The sequence below is a fragment of the Lonchura striata genome, chromosome 1, assembly GCF_046129695.1.
Source record: "Lonchura striata isolate bLonStr1 chromosome 1, bLonStr1.mat, whole genome shotgun sequence".
Lineage (NCBI taxonomy): Eukaryota > Metazoa > Chordata > Aves > Passeriformes > Estrildidae > Lonchura > Lonchura striata.
Window position 1 is genome coordinate 135,461,488 of NC_134603.1, and position 19,690 is coordinate 135,481,177.

General features: G+C 40.5%; 1 protein-coding gene across 6 annotated transcripts in view; it reads right to left on the bottom strand.

Moving 5' to 3' along the window:
• Positions 1-12,803, bottom strand: part of ADAM22 (ADAM metallopeptidase domain 22) — a 131,333-nt gene extending 118,530 nt beyond the window's left edge. For 2 of the 6 annotated variants that reach the window (XM_021551750.2, XM_077788178.1), the window contains exons 1-2: positions 12,710-12,803; positions 12,423-12,577 (exon numbers count right to left, since the gene is read on the bottom strand). In XM_021551750.2, coding sequence (XP_021407425.1) covers positions 12,423-12,577; positions 12,710-12,767 — 213 coding nt within the window. In that variant the 5' untranslated portion in view covers positions 12,768-12,803. The remainder of the gene's footprint in view (positions 1-12,422; positions 12,578-12,709) is intronic. The other 4 variants (XM_021551753.2, XM_021551752.2, XM_021551754.2 and 1 more) reach the window with 3 other exon arrangements.
• Between the last annotated feature and the right edge of the window lie 6,887 nt (positions 12,804-19,690).

A 19,690-nucleotide genomic window follows, 5' to 3' on the forward strand; every position in this document is an offset into this window, starting at 1 on the left:
TCAAAAAGTCTTGGGTCTGTATTATCTTTAAGCACATCTACCTGCCTGCTCAGTGAATAGGTAAAATGGCCAGGAGCTTATGTTCATGGACATACATCAATAAAAGAACCCAAAGAGAGGAAATAAGTACTTTTCCATCTACACCACCTCAGTCAAGCAGAAGTAACAAGAAAAACACCCGCAAAGCCTTCTTTAAACCACAAAAGCAAGACAATCAATTACATCATTCAGTTCTCAAACCCAGGAAATTTCTCAGAAAAAGTGAGGCTTTTGCAACAACCATCAGCTTGACACATCAGGGGCTGACAACTGAGTCATGAAAGGGGAGGTCCTGGAGACCAGAAGATGCACTCAGTGCAGAACATGAACAAGAGCCAGGAAAGGAGAACTGAACACAATGGAAGAGCACAATGCAATGCCTCCGACATGATCAAAAGGTTCTGAAATTTTTATGTCATGCAACTGAAGAAGAAAAATACCAACAACAGCTCTGAAATTAGCTGTTTCAGGTGCAGCACTTAGTGGTGCATAAATTGCACTGACCTGCAAGGCCCACTACAGAAAATACTCAGCACCCCATGCATCTAATGCAACTATGCAGAGCTAACTTCTGTTAAAGACTGTGAAGTTTGAGCATGTCAGTGAATGCCTGAACGGAATCAAGAGTAAATGGAGTGGAAAAGATCATTTCAAATCACTAAGCACAAAAAAGTGAAGATTAAAAGCTTGAATTCTACAAAAACAAAAGTGGTATGCAAACCTTCCTGCCAAACCAAGAGCAATGTGATTCCAATTATTTTAAATCACCTGCTCCATGCCTCAGGGATCACTGCAGCAATAGAGGAGATGGACAACCAGTACCAAATATGGCTATTTATTACTATAAAGAAACAACAGGATAATGATGTCCCTTCGGTACTCCTGCTGGGGATCAGCTTTCCCCAGAAGCTGGCCCCAAAGAATGAGCATCTGTGAAGGGAACACGTGTACATCAACTACAACACATTTCTGCAGATCAACATCAGTGCACTGCTCTGGAGGGGACCTTAAATATATTCCAGTGATTTTCATTTCAAATAGGGCAAATATCTTAACCACCAGTGAAACATTTACAAGCTATGCACTTTTTTGAATAATCAAACTAACAAGAATTTGAAATGGAAAAATTTAGACATTTTCTTCACATTGTGTATAATTAGCTGAGTATTGAAAGCAGCACAGCAACATGATGACTAATATTTCTCCTCAAAAAATGAGAAAAAATAATTAAAAATGTGTTGTGATGCAATGTACAATTCCTCATAACATGTTTCTTCCTTGAGAAGTAGCCTTAATAAAGCACTTGGATGCTTTTTAATAAGTTTTGCTGGAAGAGATTACAAAAATTTCTGTCAAAAAGGAACATTCTCATAAAAACAATTGAGGAGAAAATCCTATTTATATGTTTGCCCTTTGATGTAAAAAAATTCTATTTACCACTATATATAGCATTTTAGTTTCTAATTAAAAGATTCTTATCAATTTTTTAGACTTGAAAGAAAGGCATCAAGAGAATCTAGAGATAAAATAACACAGGATGTTACAGGAAGAAAAAACTTTAATAGTGTGCTTCAGAGCTTGTAAGAACAATGAGATTTTATAGCAGACATTTCATGAGTCAGTCACATTTACAAAATAATAGATTCCTTAGATATTAATTTCATTTCCCCCCCATTTAATAGAATAGAAACCTGAGCTTCTTGACAGTCAACAGGCTTAAGTTTGTATGAAATAACATAAGTTATCTTAAGTTCAGTAAGAACACAGAGAAGCCAATGGGAAATCAAAATAAATATATTTATGAAATTAAATGAAAAATACAATAAAAAATTAAGTAGATTTACCTACATTTGCTGTTTTAAAAATAATCATTACAAGTAAAGTTACACTAGAGTAGAAAAATAGTGTCAATTAGCACTCTCAAATAGGACACATAAAATCTACACACTCTAAAAAGACAATTTTCAGCCTCAGTTTTGTTCTAATAAATATTGTTGCTTTATGTAAAATAGAAAATCTCTTCAAAAATTACATTTTCACATGTACTGGGAAGAAAAAAAAAGTAAAACTTTGCTAAGAGACAAAAATTGAAAATAAGCCTATGTATCCTAAGTCAAAGAATCTTCTTTCAAAAATATACAGTAAAATACAACTGCAACATTATTTCCTCAGGTCTTTTCTATTGCCATTTAGAAATATCTAACCTTAATCAAAAGTTCAGGATCACTGAACTAGATTCACATATCATAGCATATTAAACAACTGTAAAATGTCTTTTTTATTTTCCCTAACATTCTCTTAATATTTATAGGCACTCATTTACTGTATGAACCATCAATATTTGACATTCTTCATGCAAGCTCTCTCTTATTATCCAATGCATAAATCTAAGTATCTTTGGGGCACTTGGCGGGGTGGAGTTTATTTAATGAAGAAACTGCAGAAAAGGATTGTGGTTTGATGAAAACATTTTTGCAACTACCTCTTTGGAGTACGTTTAGTAAATCAGTTTTTTATTCTGAGGAAAAGCTAGAAATAAGACTATATTTTAATAGATGCATGTTCATTTTTAAGTCCTGGATCACACATCTGTTCTCCATGCCAAGTGAGGGTGGAGCACAGGGAGAGCTAAACACCATCAGCTAGAGTGTAGTGCCAAGGCCCAGTCCTTGTGGTCTTAAACATGACCTAAAATAGCTTTTCTCCATATAAACATCATCGTACAAATGGACTCAAACTCAGAAGCAAGAACCACTTGTACCTCTAAAATGTTAGTAAATAGTCATCCCAGTAGGACAAAAAATCAAAACAAACCCCCCTATTTTGTTTATTTGTGTATTTGAACACATACACTGTTTGAATTTACTCAATATAGATGGGGGAAGAGCACAAGGGGAAAAAGCCCTGAGCACAAAGCGATGCAAGATGTGACACAGGTGTCACTGCTGCAGAGTCAGTGCCTGGGTAGCAGCATGAATCCTTCTGAGGACCCTTGAAAGCTTATCTTCCTGCTCTCCTTCCTCACCTCCACCTCATCTTTCATGAAAATTCACCCAAAGTAAAATGTTATCTGGAACAATGAAGATAGGAAAACTATTGGGCTGACACTGCCAGCAAATTTAGCATGAGCTAACATTTGATCTCACACATCTAATAGGACAAATTTGAGCAACTGAATGGGCAAGATGCTGCTTCCCAAGAGGTAATCTAACACTTGTTTCCAGCACCAGTAAAGCCCTGTGGCACCAGATCTCATACTCATTGTGCTTTTAAATGTAGAGTATAATGTTAATTTGATTCTGAAATTTTGTTTATAAGTTTTGATTTCCTATGAGACTAATTACTACAAATCTTCAAATCACTGTGAAAGGAAGAACTGCAAGAATTTATGGGAAGTCTTTTTTTTTTTCCCTTTTTCTGAAAGGGAAATAGCAAGAATACATGTATAAAAGGTTACATCCAACTACAGTGCCAGAGGTTTTAAATATATCACTACTGGGGCAAAACCAAAAAACTGGTGACTGCTCAATCTCATGTTTTTAAAATGCACTCAAATGCTAATGGCCAGGGGAAATATGATTAAATAGGTTGTTATAGCTGTGATTAATCGAGTACAGGGTTACATACAGAAAACAAAGAAAAGTCATGAATGAAAATTTGAAAAGTTCAGAATCTTTTCCTGCCATAATTCACATAAAACTCTGATGACCATTGAAGATCACACTCCTTAAACTAAGACAGGGAGCAGAACAAAGAAAGACTCACCCTGTGACCCAGAAACACCAGTTTCCATTGCTCCCCGCAGTGACTGTAGTTTTCAGAAAGCCAGATCTAACAGGAAAAGCAATCTACTGGCATGCCTAGGAGTCAAAAAAAATACTACAGCAGCAGTAGTGCAATGTGTTCCATCTGTATCACTCAGCAGCCCAGGACCTGGCGCAATCAGAGGGGGAAACTACTTTGGGAAGAAACATGAGATGAGAGGGAAAGGACTCCAACAAGGACATCTATCCTCAGTAGATACCCATCTCCCTGGCAGTTTCAAGTGGGAAGAACCCAAAGGAGACGTGGCCCGTGCACAGCTGCAGTGAACAAGGCAAACAACCCGCGCATCGCCCGTCTGCAGGGGACGGGACAAAACAAGGGCAGCAACGCACGCGCCGTGGGCAGCCCTTGAGCATGAACCCATCTGCATCTCTGTGTCACCCTTCTGGAGAAAGGACTATTGTCCAAGAATACCATTTAGGCAAGAAGGAAAACTCAACGGATCCAACAGACAGGAGGAATGAAGGCATTTCCTTTGCTGAAGCAGATGGCGCCTTGAGGTCATTTTTAGCAACATGTTTTCCAAGCTCTGAAAGGAATCAATAACATTTAAAGGTCCCCTTTTCAGCATCTCTTGTAGTCTTCAGAAATGAAGGAACAGAGCTCCACTATGAGAGAAATCCACAAAAACCCTCCATTAAGCTGCCTTTACATTACAAATAAAGCACTAAAACACAGTAAAAAGAATCCACACTAATTTTGCTCCTTTATACCAGTATCAGTGACCAAACCTTTTTTCAGCAACATAGTGACATATTCCAAACATTTTCAATTGGTTTTACATTTAGTTTACATTTAGTTTACATACAAATGAAAGCTTACCACCAAAAGATTAGTTCTGCCCACTGGAAGTAACAAGCACTCTTTGACACCTAAAGCTTACCAACTTGGTTAACTTCTCCCAGGAATGGACTGGGCACCGACAGAAAGTCTACCAACATCCTGTCAGTATTAGCAGCTAACAAAAGCTTGAAAAACTTGCAGAGTCTCAGGCATGCCAATACATTGCTCAATCAATTCCACAGATAATACTTTTTAAATATGACTCATCCTCTACATTCAAGTATCAAAGTCCTGCTTCAAGTTGAAAAGTGCAAGAAAAGCAAATTTCAAAACTCCTTTTCCCCTTGATACAGTCTAAGAAACCAAAATGGATCAACATTCTCACTGTATATATTTTCTGAAACAACTGATGGATGGAATTTTTTTTCATTCCCACAGAATTGCAGGAGTTGAAATACTCTAAGGAGACATTTCTGGAACACAGTGTATTCCTACATACTGCTACTCTTCTGGGCAATTTTTGAGCTGTAAGTCAAGGCTCTAACCTCCACATTCCTCCACATCACATTTTCATTAGAAGCCATTTACCCACACAAATTTTTATAAACTTTATATTAATACCACATTCTGGAGTACCCTTTTCTAAAGCATGTCCTTTGCTACAATTCTCTGGTCTGTTAACACCCATTTCATTTAAAAACAAGGAAGAAAGAGAGACTTAAGAGTGAATTTAGCATAGAGCTGGTCAAATTACTGGATGAATCACCAAATTTCATTGTCTGGGACAAATGCGCAGCAACAATGACGTGTTTTTAACTTACTTTAACTGTAAGATAATTTCTGTCAAAAACTGGATAAAAATCCATTTTTCAAGGTGGACTCCTAGTGACTCAAAAGTTAAAACTGTTCTACGTTATTTGCCACTTTTTGTGATTTCTTCATAAATCACAAAATATTTTTTGTGATTTATGAAGAATAATAATTATTATTCTTCATAAATCTTCAATTTCAGATAACACTGACTTTCCACTTGAACTTATCCAACCAGCCAAGCCCCACTATGGCAGTGCATGCCACAGCCTGGCAGAACACAGCCTGACCATGTGTACATGCACTTCAGCCACCTTTCTGTTCAGCTTAACAATAAAGTTTCTGGGAAAAACACATAATCCTTCCTTCACACAGTCCTCCCACTAAAGTATTAAAAGCTTGCACAGATGGAATCTTCAGTGTCCAAAGCTTTCATCTGCACAGAACATGCTTCCATCTGAGGAGAGTGATGTCGTTCCACATCCACGCTTGGCTGTGGCTCAGCACAGCTGCCACTGCACAGTTCACCCCTGCAGCAATGATTTCTCCTCTGCAGATTAATGCAACTATTGCAGTGGCTCCAGAAGAGCACTACCAGGGAGCATCTGCAGCTACAAAGAGCTAAATTTCATGCGACAGATCTCTGCGATCCTGCATGTGCTCCAAAAGATATTTCCAGAGAACAGCATATCCACACACTATCCAGGAGACCACTGGCAAGCCAAAGGAAAGAATGTAACTAGGGGTGCATTGAAGGCTTTCTTGTCTGAAAGTTTTCCACAGACAATTATAGCAAATTTGGCATAGTTTAAAATTAATTACATAAGTCAAAACCAAAGAAAAGGAAGACAGGGTAGGAGCCACGGTAATTTTTGGAGACACTGAATACAGCGGGTTTGGTTAACATGCAAGAAACAATTACAATATTTCTAGAAAAAACAATAATGAAAAAATATTATCTAGTGATGAAAACACTGAACCATGTCAGTAGATGACAAGAAAGATAGATTGTATAGGAAGATACCAAAATCCTGTGTGCCCAGTCTTGATCCTCTGACAGTATTAGATTTCACCCTCTACAACCACAGTTATCCAGACTGAGAGAATATATATGGGCCTGGGCTGGAAACTAAATCATCTGACATGTGAGCTACTGCCCATGGAGAAGAAGAGCAGTCTGCTTGGGAGAGGCAGCCTTGCTGAAACCCATGGGAGTGGAAGACAAGGATCCTCGTCGTCCATCCTCTCCAGGGGAGAAACATGGCAGAAGGCAGCCACAAGTGGAAGGACTACAAACCTCAGCAGAGCTAATTGGAGAGAGAAAAGCACTGAGCCAGTGGAAGGACCCACAATTTACAGACCTGAACCTTGTCAGGCTTTTGAAGGTTTTATACAGTTTGATTGACCTTTAAGCAGTGTTTGACAGGATAACTGTGATAATGTTTTCACAAGCAGAGCCCTAAAAAAGTTGTTCATTTTGAGTCACTTAAAGACTGGTATGATTATTGGGAAAACTACAAAAGGGACCTGGACTACCAGAAGTACTACCATGACCTTTTAACATATAAGTCCATAATGCTCTTGTGGCAAACATTTCGGAGTGAATCTTAACTTCACACGTAGTTCCTCCAGAATATGGATAAATCTCATCAAAGTTTATCATGACACTACTCAGGATGCAACACACTTCTACACTCTGCATGTGTTATAGCTGATCAGCCACGGCTGGAGTCCCAAAACAGGTACACAGTGAAACTGTGGCAGAAAGAATACTCAGTGTGATCCTGCACTCAGGGGCACCGACACAGACCAGGAGTGAACACAGATACATTCCTCAGCAGAGCTGGAAAGCACTCCTCTGTCACACTTTGCAGTCACTACACTAATCATGGCAACAAGCAAATGTTGGGAAAATACTTTCTATACAAATTGTTATATCTGAGCCTTTATGATCCTTTTTGGCTGTATATAAGCCTGTTTTATAAGGCTAAGCCATAGCTTTAGGAATTATCTCTCTTTTCCAGTCTGCTATGGCACAAACATGAGAAGATGACACAAAACAACATGAAGTCTGAAGCAGTAACTACCAGAGACTTTTTTTCTGACTTATACATTTACTGTCATAACAAATCTCATTATCAAGCAGGGGAAGACTTTTCCTGATATGAGCTTGCAAAGAAGGATGAATTAGGAATTTGAAATATTCTTTGTCTATAAAATACCAAAACACACTTTGAGTACTTTATAAAAAGGTGTACGTGAAAATGCCTCCTACATCAGAAATCAAAGGACAACCTCAATGCCCTTAAATCATTCAACACACAACCTATAGCAAAGTTTAGCTTTCAGCAGTTTTTTCCTCTTCAGGAAGGCAAGACCTTCAAGAGTATGACTATTTTAACCATTCATATATTCATAAAATATTGCCATGTTGGTGAAGTATCTTGTTGCAGAACTGCATACACTGAATATGCTGTAAAATATCACATTTTGCCTAATGCCTTACAAACCTTAAGAGGCAACAAGGCAGGAAGAAAATAAAATTCAGCAATAAACCAAATGCATGTTATTACCATGTATAAACCCTTTCCCAGTTTAGCCTCCTTCCCTTTGGTTTTATGTTAGGATGATCAAAAAATGTCCCTGTTTCTTCAAGAGACAGAAATAATTTTATTAAGTGGGCATAAAATAATTTTTTAATCAAGCAATATCTCATGACACTTCTCTCTTCCAGCAGGCATCATCCTTCAGACCAAAACTCTAGAGATATTTTATAAGCCACTCAACAACCAGAGCTCTTTTTTAAAAGAAAAACAAAATACTATTCGTTGGAACTATCCAACACAGTAACTCACAATACCAACAGAAATTGAGAGCACCAGAACAGAAAGCAAGAGTCAGCAATTTCAGAAGCACCTGCAAAGAAGTGGGATATCCTGTTCAAAGACTAGAGTGAGATAACAAGAAATCAGAGAATGCAATAGCAAAGACTAGGCAACATTCAAATAACTAATGAAAATTTCAAATCCAAAAGCAAGCAGAGTTAAGTAAACTCAGCAAGACAGAGCAAAGCTGCTCTGAAACTCATTATTAGCAATAAGAAATCATTTAAGAAATCTGCAAGCCGTGAATCCAAATAGGTGTACGTAATTGTATGATTTGGTTACAAAAAATGCAGGCTGCAGAAGACAACTAAGTTCTTTACTGAAAATTACTGACTCTGGACTACAAACAACATGCACTTCTGTCTCCAGATGTAGCTCAGTCCTGAAGTCCCTTCAGGCCAGGCTCCTTACAACCAGGTCATCCCTTTTACTCTCTTTGAAAGAATCCAGTGTATCTTCATCACAACAGGAAATGAGCAAGTGAAAAACAGCTTGAGAAACTGAAATTGCTATATCATGGATGTCCTGCACCATCAGCAGAGATGAGTGAATCTCTGTCCATAGCAGGTCAGAACTTTGCTCCCACTGAAAACCATAGCAAATCTCACAAATTTCCATGTAAATACTTAATTTTGATACTTAGATGTATCAACAATGGATAATGATAATACAGGCAGTGGGGAGGGACACTTATATATTTCCACATTCTAACAAAGAATATGCCTGGACAGTACTGGCTAAAGGAAAATATTACAAAACTTGTGGTTTCTCATGTGCTTCTTACAATACCAAAATATGGCTTAAGGCACAGAGTTAAAAGGTTCCTTAAAAATGTCCAAGTCCTTCTTTCAAACACAAAAATAGTATATTAGCCTTCACTGAATGCCCCTGACATAGAGGACTCTCATCTTCTAATACACTTATTTATGCAACAGTAAATTAGGTGCCCATTGCTAAGATCCTGGATTGCATAAATGATAATACAATATTAGTGTACTTTTAGCTGTATCTTATCTTGATTATTCTATACAATAAGTGCTGTGCAGCTACTAACAGGCGCCCTTTGAGGAACAGAGAAATTGAAGTACAGGAGTGTCACAGATACCAGTAATGTCTCTATGCTGCAATGGAATTAAAATTAAAAACGCAAAGTCATGTGAATTCTCCAATGTCCACTATACATTGTACATTAAGATATTAATGGCATGAAGATGTAATAGCCTACAACATTTGCCTTGTGCTGTGTTCTGAGGTTCAGCAATCCTGGACAACTACAATTTTGAGCACATTAATTATGTTTTTTAAGCAATTACATTCTTGGTTTCTAGGATGAGTATATAGACTATTTCCTTTACTATTTAATAGTAAAGCATGCAGGTATAGAAGTCACTCAACTCTGATGGCAATGGCCCAAAAACCCCAAAACAAACAAAACAAAGGAAGTTGCTAGAGAAAAATCTCAATAAATGTTGAAAACAAGCCATTACTTTTTAGAAATCTGCCATTCATCACATCTAAGTCACTTCTGCCTTCAATTATCTCCTTTAACCCCCTATACTTGTATTATCCTCTGGCTGAACTCCATCATAAGCCTGATCTGCAAAGGCCACGCTTTTTTTTCTGCATTCCTCTGCATGATCATCTTCATTTGCCTTTGTGCAGTTCTGAATTCAGGCTTGCATCCTTCTTGTTCAACTCCTGCCCTTCCTGCAGCTAAAGCTTTCATCCAGGAATTAAGGAATCCAATCCGATTTAATGCAACTTCCTTCTCTCCAGCTTATCTCTCTCTCTCCCCCCCCAACTTTTATCTTTATCCGATTCAAAACACAACTACATTGTTTTACATAATTCAACTACAGCCTTGTTGGCTAGTCCTCTGAATGCACCTTCCCATTCAGGTATCTTTGTTTTTCTAGTTATGGCTGCTAGTCCTTCACTCACCAGGGATTCTTCTTGAATGCTTTTACCTCCTCAAAGAACCATGCTCCCTTAACTAATCCAGAAGGCTGTTAGCTTTGGTTTGAAATCTCTATTCGAGACCAGATTTTTAAACTCTCAAATACAGCTGTTCAAAGACTATTAGCAATGGATAGAACATGGAGACAATAAGAGTGTATTTAATCATACAACAATCAAATATATATGGAAATGTTATTGATGAGGAGGACACTTCTGTTCCCCTACTCTTTATATGCCACTGACTGTTAACTCTTCAGGGCAGGCATGGGTGTCTCTTCATGTACAAGCAGAATCCAGCATCTTTATACTTCATGTGCCATTCACTAGACACCCAAAAGCACCACAGAATTTCATTCTGTGAAGTTAGTCCATAACTTTGATAAGCATCTTCCTAAATGCAGCTCCTACACAACTCCAGCTAAGCAAAGTCAGCCACGCTGCTGGTCCATTACCGGCGAGCTGACTCAGATCCCTGGGCAAGGGATGCAATATCCTGCAATCAGGATGTAACCATGCTCTGTGCCAGAATCACATAAAGTCTCTTCTGCTTGACTTGGTTCGGCCTGCTTGGCAATTTTTTTTTGTCCAAAGCACTGTATCCTTCCATGAATAACAACAGTCAGATACCATGGAAGAGGTTGGGAATATTTTAAGCAGCAGCAGGGAAACTTCTTGATCAGGAAGAAAAGTTGTAGTAGCTTTCACGTTTACAGCAGAGCTTTTACACATTAACATTGGTTTACTGTGGAAGTTGTTGTGAAATAAACGTATTTAACCCTTTTCAAACCATCCATGTTACTATTAACTTAAGTAGATCAGGATGACTTGAAAATTTTATGAGCGTAAGATTTGGTAAATAAAAGCTGAGACATTCAGAAAAACAAAACCCATTAATTAGCAATTTGTTCTGTAAGACCAGCATTTTAAGCCTAATATTAAAGCTAAATGCAACCACTACTAAGTTTAAAACAGACATATCACAAAGTGTTTGAACTTGTGACTTTTTGAGGGTCTTCAAAGAATCCTGAAATCCTGAAACTCTGAAAGGAGTTGTTTTTTGTTCTTTGAACAAAGCATTATGAACTTTGAGAACAGTATTTTATTGTACCATAAATATGGTCTTCATATCTGAAAAATCTTTATGTTGAGTAAGTTACATTCAGAGGCAAATACATATACTGTGAAGAGCTTGTTTATTATTTAATGAAACAAAGAGAATGCAAGATGTCAGTTCTTAAACTTCATGGATTATAAAAAATAGAAATATGAGACAATTTTTCACGTATTTTGTTTCTTAAACACACAGTAGTCAATTAGAAAAGGAGGAAACAGAGGCCTGCAACTCATCTTGTATGTCAGCTCAAATGCTCAGATTTTATGTTCTACGTCTATAACAATATGGACTCAATGTTTCTTTCCTTTAGATGTAACAGCCACGTGCCACATCAAACAAAAGGGGTCAAGATGAAAATCACTGTATTGTAATACAAAATTAGGTTGTTAAAAGTTATAAGTATTTGGCTTCATACAACCAAAACATGTTTTTTAACACAAACAGAGCCAGATTAATGGTCGGACTAGATGATCTTAGAGGTCTCTCCCAACATTAATGACCATGAGTCTATGGAATTTGAAAATATACCCCGAGTTGGGTAGCAGGCAATATGTAGCGTGTTTAGCTCACATGTTACATTTCAAGTAATTCCCTTCCGATATACAATTTCTATTTTTAAAAACACATCCGAGTCCACAGAACACAAACCCACCCTGCCCACGCTGCAGCCAGAAGCCGAAATTAAGCCGCAGCCCCGCTGTCGCAAAGGCAGCGCAACTTTCATTTTGGTGCCCCGTCGCCGCAGGCAGGCAGGGGGCTGTGCCCGCGGGCCCCGCTGCCGGCCGAGGAGGGCATTAGCACGCACGGGGACCATCCTCACCGATTCCAGCGCCCTTGCACAGGGCTGGCGCTCCCCGCGCTCCTGCGGGAAACCGAGCCGCGCGTCGGGCCGAGCATCGCTTCGCACCGAGCGTGCCCTCGGCGGTGCGAGCACCCCCCGTGCAGGGTGCGGGGGCTCCGCGCCGCGGGCCCTGCTGCGGGGCCGCTCTCCCCCGCCCGGCGCTTACCTGTGCCCGCGCCGCCTCGCTCCGCACCCGCGTGCTCAGCGCCGGCCAGCGCGCCCCGCCGCCGCCCTCGCCGGAGACCAGCCGCAGGGGCCTGATGCTCTCTCGCTCCGCGAAGGGGCTCTCGCCCCGCCGCCCCGCCGCCGGCCCGGCGCCTCCTGCGCAGGGGAGAGGCACTGTCACCCGGCTGCGCCCGCGGCGCGCAGGCTGCAGCGGGGGCTCCGTTTCCATGGGGCTCCGCAGCAGCCTCGGCGCAGCGTCCCCCCCTCCCCGCCGCCCCCGCCACTCACCTGCGGCCGCTGCCAGGGCGCCGAGCGCCAGGCAGAGGAGGCAGGCGGCAGCCCGCATGGCGCTGCCCGCCGCCCCGCTCGCCGCCGAGCGCCGCCGGCTCCGCGCCTGCACGGGCGGGGGGGGCTGCGGAGCCGCGGCTGCCACGGGGCCGGGGCTGCCGAGCTCCGCCCCGCCGCCGCGCCGAGCCCCCTGCCAGCGAAGGAGATGGCGAGAGCCGCCGCGGTTCCCCGCAGAGCCCGCTCGGAAGAGGGAAGTGCTGGGAAATGTAGTCGCTTGCCAGGACGCGAGGGAGCGGGGCGAGACCGGAGGGGAAGCCCCGGAGCCCCGGCAGCGCCGCAGGGATTCTGCAGTCGCCCCCGCCCCGGTACCGCACCGCTCCGGGGCTGAGAGAGCGCCCGCCGCAAAACTTGCCGTCACTGACAGCTGCGGGTGAGGGCGGCGGCTCTCTGGGGGGGCAGCCGGGGCGTTTTCCCTCCCTCCCTGCCCATACCGCCGTCAGCCCCGCTCTCCTCTTTACGTGCTCATTTTCTGAGCAAACCTTCATTTCCTTCTCTATGACATTTTTTGTTCCCTTCTTAAATTTCTACTCTCTCCTCGCTCTTTTAACAACGAGAGTAGGAAAGGATTACAAGGCAGAATCATTCCTTTCACGTCACAACATGCTCTCCTGGACTAAGCAAGAGGCCGAGGTGTCAAGGAGTCCCCACGATGTCCATTCCCTGAAACGCGAGAATAATTCTCCCTCAGCGGAGGGATTGGCTTGCATCTGCAACCCAATTCTACACTCCCACCTACCGGGAAGCCGGGAGCAGCGGTGCTGCCTCTCAGCACGGTGTATCTCCCCTTCCCTAACTACATTTCTTTGGGAAAATGGGACAAGAGTGGCGGTCGCCTGAGGCACCTCTCCTCGCCGTTTTCGGAAGGGGCAATAGCAAGGACGGCCATGGCACGCAGCTGAGGTGAGCGGAGGGAGGAGGAGGGACCTCAGGGCAGCGGCAGCTGCAGCTCGCTACAGATCCAGGCAAGCGAATACGAAGTCTAACTACCCTCTGCAAGGCTTGTACCAGTTGTAAACATATAATAAAGGAGGAGATGGCATCACAGATTAATGCCACTGAAAGCTGCTGCTCACTGTAGTCTCAAAGATTAAAAGAACAAACAAACAAACAATCAAAATATCTTATAACCATGATGCAGATCAATTTTAATTGCACTGCTTGCACCGACAGCAGCCAGGACACCTGGCACCTCCATTTCTGCTCTTCGGAGCGTTTCCACCCGCCGGGCTGCCTTCTGCCTTCTAGGGCTCCCCACGGGAAGGAGCGGGATCCGGGCACAGCGGCTCGGCGGTGCCTGCCTGGCTCCCCGGAGCCGCCCGACAGGGAATGCCGGCGCTCCTGGCCCGATTTCTCTGTAGGGCTTATCTTACTTACATATATAAACTTATTAAAGGAATCAATTAGAGAATAGATGGAGGAAATACAGTTTCTCAGAGTTTGTTTCTGTGATATGAAAATAGACAAAATGACAGTCCAGCAAGCTGAAGATGACAGCAGAATATTGCACGTGGAAATATATAGTAACTTTGAGGAGAAAGTGGTTAGTAAGTTTTGTGCTGTCCTGATTATACTGTTGTCAGGTACTACAGGCAAGATACAATGCTACCTCAAAGCATCCATTAAATCCTGAAGCAGCTTCTGAAACAGTGCAAAATTAGCTTATAAAACTCTTGTGTAGGGTGTCAAAAAGACCATGGGCAAGTTGGGTAAAGAAAATGAGAAAGTGCTATTTATAGCAAAGGAAAAAATCAATATTATAATATGATGCTTCAATCTTACGGAAGTCATAAATCCTTACATTTCAGGCTGCAGCCAACCTCTACAGTTATTTCAGTTAGACCAAACTTTCCCCACTGGCACACTATTTCACAGCTGCTTCTGTCAGTCTTTCTGTGAGAATTCATGACATTGGGTATATATTACATAGCAGATACACAGTACAGTTATACACTCATTTCCTGGATCAGTACATCACAGAATTCATTTTTCTCTTGCTCACCAGTGTTCAGATTTAGTGTAGGTGGGTCACCAACCCAGCGCCAGCCAAAGCTTGGCTGCTTTAAGCTAACTACGAGCGCAGAGTTTTATCCAGTCTGTGTCCTCAGTGGATATGGTGAGGTATGATACATATGTTTCATAAATGCAGTCCTGTTTTTAGCATGCCAACTCTATATTGGTCAAACCCTTCACTAATTTTAAGAATAATATTTATAACTTTTTTTTTTTTTAAGAAATACAGCCAACTAATACAAAGATAAAGGCATTTTAAGTGCGTGTGCTAGAATCAATTAGCCAAAACACAGCTGAAAAAGGTTTTACACTCCTCTCCTTGCAAACCTCTCTCATTTATATCTTCAACTCTTTGGCTTATTTATTTATCACTTCTGTGGTAAATACTTAAGATTATGCTAAAGAGAAAACTTAAATTGCAGAAAAATTCCATGTTATGCTGAAGGATCCAAATCACAAGGATGTGATTTGGATCCTTCAACGTAATATGGAATTATCTGCAATTTAAGTTTTATGTATGTCCAAAATCCATTCTAATTGTACACATTGATTAGAAAGGAATGATTTGACAGGCTTAATTCTTCAGAGAAATATTTAAATTTCACTGATGGTGATTTCACATTCATTTAGGAAATCAGACAGCGAAGAACGAGATTCACCTCCTAGTTTTACTTTCCTGGTACATTCTCAGAATTGCTGAGAACTCTCTGAGCAACGAGTTCTTTCACATCAGGGGACAGATTTTTTTCTTCTTCTAGCAACTCATGGAATATATCAGGTTGGAAGAGATCTGTGAGACTCATAAAGTCCAACTCCCTTCTCTTCATGGAACTACCTAAAAATACATCCAGTCATTTAACTCTTGACATGGGGACTGCTTCCCTGAGGAGCATGTTCTGGTGACTGACCACCCTCTCAATGAAGAACCTTGTCCTGATGTCAAATTTACCAGTTGCAGCTTCCCCCCATTTCCTTGTGTCCTATCTCTAGTTCCCAGAGAGAGGAGACCAGCACCTCCTGCTCTACTGTCTGTACTACTGAAGGTCACAGTGATAGTCTGGGGTTTGTGGCCAGCTATCCACATACTCAACAAGTATTTAACACTGAATCTTGAAGTGAGATCTCCACTCAAGAAAACCAAAATACAGCAACAAAAAACCAACACAAATCAAAACAAGAAACCAAAAATACCACCCCCACCAAAAACAACCCCAAACAAAAATATTATAGACAGCACCTGAATCTACAACTTCTTTATCCCAAGTGAAATTGGACTACACCCAAACACCTGCTTTCTATCCTAAATCTTTTTATAGTGCTATATCCGGGGTGCTCAGCATTTATTTTGGATAGCTGCACTATCTAAAGCAAAGAACCAAAAAGTAGAATTTATGGTAAAAAACCCTCAAATTATTAATCTCATGTCACCTTCAGAGATGGTAAACTCATTAATGGACTTTACTCACATTTATTTTCACCTGCTTCAGATTTATCAGTGGTGACTCTGGTATTGCCAACAGGATTTACTTCTGGTTTTGCTATTAAGAGCAAGCATCAGTAATCTCTTTACAGGGTCCAGAGGACTAGCTATGCTAAGAAATGAATTTTGGTATTCATTTTCTAGTCCACCTACATATATTCTGTGTAAGTAAGTTGTACAATTGCTCTGGATCAATTGGTTGCTAAAATTTCCTCTCATTTGTCTTCAAGAGTGGTGATTAGATGCATATAGAGGTTACAGCTAAATCTGAGTGGCAGTAAGCACTTGAAAGAAAATAGCTTATTTTTCAGAATACTTACAAGAGACGAAATATAATGGAAAAAATGAGAGGGATAAAGGGGAGACCATTTCCTGCTGTGATGCAAGTAACATCCAAACTAGTCACGTAAGAAGGATATGAATGCTTGATCACATTTAATTGTAGTTTTATCTTACACTTCACTATTTCAGGAATTTCCCATAATTCTTTACACAATCTAATTGTATGTCTTAAAGTTCTCAGAGTCGAAGCATCTAGAGAATGGAACTAGGGCAAGGAAGTGCTTTCTTCCTTTTGTAAGACCAGTATAAGACCAAGTTAGGCTGTGATTTGATGCTTCTGTGGTATCAAATGTCAACATGATCAAAAAGCCCAGCGTGATCAGTCTTTATCAGCCCCTTCTTTATCAGCCAATGGCCTAGAGGCCATGGAAAAAGATTGTCCAGCTGGGGAACATGGAGGGATTAATATTTTTATCCTGTGTCCACATGCCCACTGTAATTACACTAATTAGAGCAGCTACAATTTTTTTCAACATTCCTTCACTCAGAGGCTGCCACAAGAGCTTCACAGACACCATCACCAGCTACATTAGCTGAGTGCATCAGAGCTGAGCCTCATCAGATGTGGGATGAAGGTGCAAACACCCTCACAGGTACATCTAAGAACGGGAAAGCCAGCCCTACAGTCACCTCTTGCTGTGTGTCAAGTGTTCTGCAGCTGGACATCGTGCAAGAGCTGCCCACAGGAATGCTGCTGCAGAGCACAGGGCTTACCTGAGTGCATCAATCTCAGAAGTTCCTGCAGAACCTCCCTATGTGTGAGTGGTGTTTGCATTGCTAATCCCCACAGGAGTGTGTATGTACACCCCCATGTACACATACATGGATTGGGAACTGTTTCCTCTCCTTATAGCCACACTATAGTTTACCTGAATAGAAACAACAGTTCTGGCCCTCAAAGTCACAGAAAGCGAGACAATTCAAAAATTAAGTGCATTAGAAAAAATCCTTATGAAGAAAGTTCAAACTGTAATTATATAATATCTAATTATTGCAAATATATAAAGAAAGGTTTGCTATAAGAAGTGCAGTTTTAGTGACCAAAGAGGTAGTCTTTGTTTCTCACAGTCACTACCACATATTTTGAAAGTACTCAATTCTCTTCTCTTCTCTATGAGGAAATTGGAGAGACACAGATGTTCTAGTAACTACCCATCCACATTTATTTTTCCAAATTGTAACATAAATACATTTTAAAAACTGTGGTTTGGGTTTTTTTAAACAAGCTTAAAAGATAATAAATACATTAAAATAATTAAATATGCTGAGTAAATCTGTTTTGGAAATAGTTAATAGGCTTACTGTGGCTTGTAATACCAACTGAACATATCCCTGACAAAGGGGACTCCTTAACACACACTAAAGTGACCAGTGAACAAAACCTGCATCATGACTAGAACTGCTTTTTGCAACCAGTAGCAGTGACTCTCCTAATCTTGTTCTGCGTTACAATGAATAGTCTTCATATTTTAATGACAAACCTCAGATTCTTTTTTTTCCCTTTAAGATTCTAAAGCCAGATTCCAATGTGTTCAAAACTTGTTTTAGCAGTGCCTGTTGAACTTACATGTTATGGGACTGCATTTAATCATATGCAAATCACACACACAGTTTATCTGATTTACTAACAGTGACCTCTTCCACTGTTCACCCTTATCATTACAGCAATCCTTATGTGTCTCAATAGCCATGTACATACATCCCAGGGGGAGGCCACCAGGGCAGCTAAGGAGTGTGTGCCCAGGGATGAAGCAGGCAGAAGCAAGATACTGGCAGATTTTTGCAATGCTTTAGGGGAAAATGCGATTTTTCTTTAATTTTACTTTCAAGACTGAACCAGAAGCTAGAAAAAACCCCCACACAAACTCCAACCAACTAAAAAAAAAAAAAAAAAAAAAAACCTACAAAAAATCCTCCAACCCAAGAAAATTATTTCAATAGAAGAAAAACAGTCAAAACACTTGTTCCTAAAATATATTGAACTCACTGAACCAGAAAGCAATCACTAAAGTGTCATTCAAAATGAAGAACAAAGTAATTGCTTCAATCTTCTAAGTCCCAGTCCTAGAATATTATATATTGGTAATTTGCAGGCAAAAAATAAATAGAGATATGCACATTCAAGATCAACTCTTTAAAATGTTAATTTTGCTCATTTCTGTAATGGCTTTCTATATTTTCTGGATGTGAATCCAGAACAGAATTAACTATAAATCAAGCCAGAAGTAACCAGTAAGATGAAGAAGCCAAAAGCAGTCCTCACCAGACTGTACATGCAATTACATTAACAGAGGAATAAGGAATGTCACCTTTAAAAGGTGACAGTAACACCCTAAGCAGCTACTTCCATCATTAAGCTTCCAATTCATATCCCTGTAAAGGAAAGTAATTTTATATCATTTTCCTCAACCATTACTGCATTCCAAGCAGCTCTACCTACCCCTCACAGAAAATAGCCTATAAAGGACAGACAATAGCTTGCAACATAAAAGCACTTTAACTGTAAGAGCACCAAATTTGAGAATATTAAATAGGCAAGAAATGAAAATGCAAACAATTTATACAAAAATTAATAAAAGTAATATCTGTCATTGAGATCTCTTATATGACCTTAAAGCACTCTACATTTATTAATAAAGCTGTGCCTCTTTTAATTTCATACTTGTGCCCTCTCGTGACTTACAGATACAGAAATTCTGAAAGAAATCAGCTCTGGTAAAGAACTGCATTGTTAAAAAAAGTCTTCCCAACTCTCACTTGTGTCTTTCACTCAGATTCTGAGTAAAGCCAATCTGACAGGCTGACTACTCTGAAAGAAAAATCAAACAAATGACTTAAGTCAATCAGAAACCTGCCAGTCCTGCTGGTTTCCTGTTCATTTGTTTTCCCCAATGAAAATATATGCATCTGCTTTCTTATTAGCTGAAATACACAATAGAGGTACTTTTAATTTAAGTATAATACATCTTTGTTAATGTGTTCTCTATTAAAGCAGCAGAAGAAACAGAAAAGGGAAGCAACCAAATACAGGCAAAACATCAGTAATCCATGAGTATTGGGCTACTTACAGTGGAACATCCATTATTTTT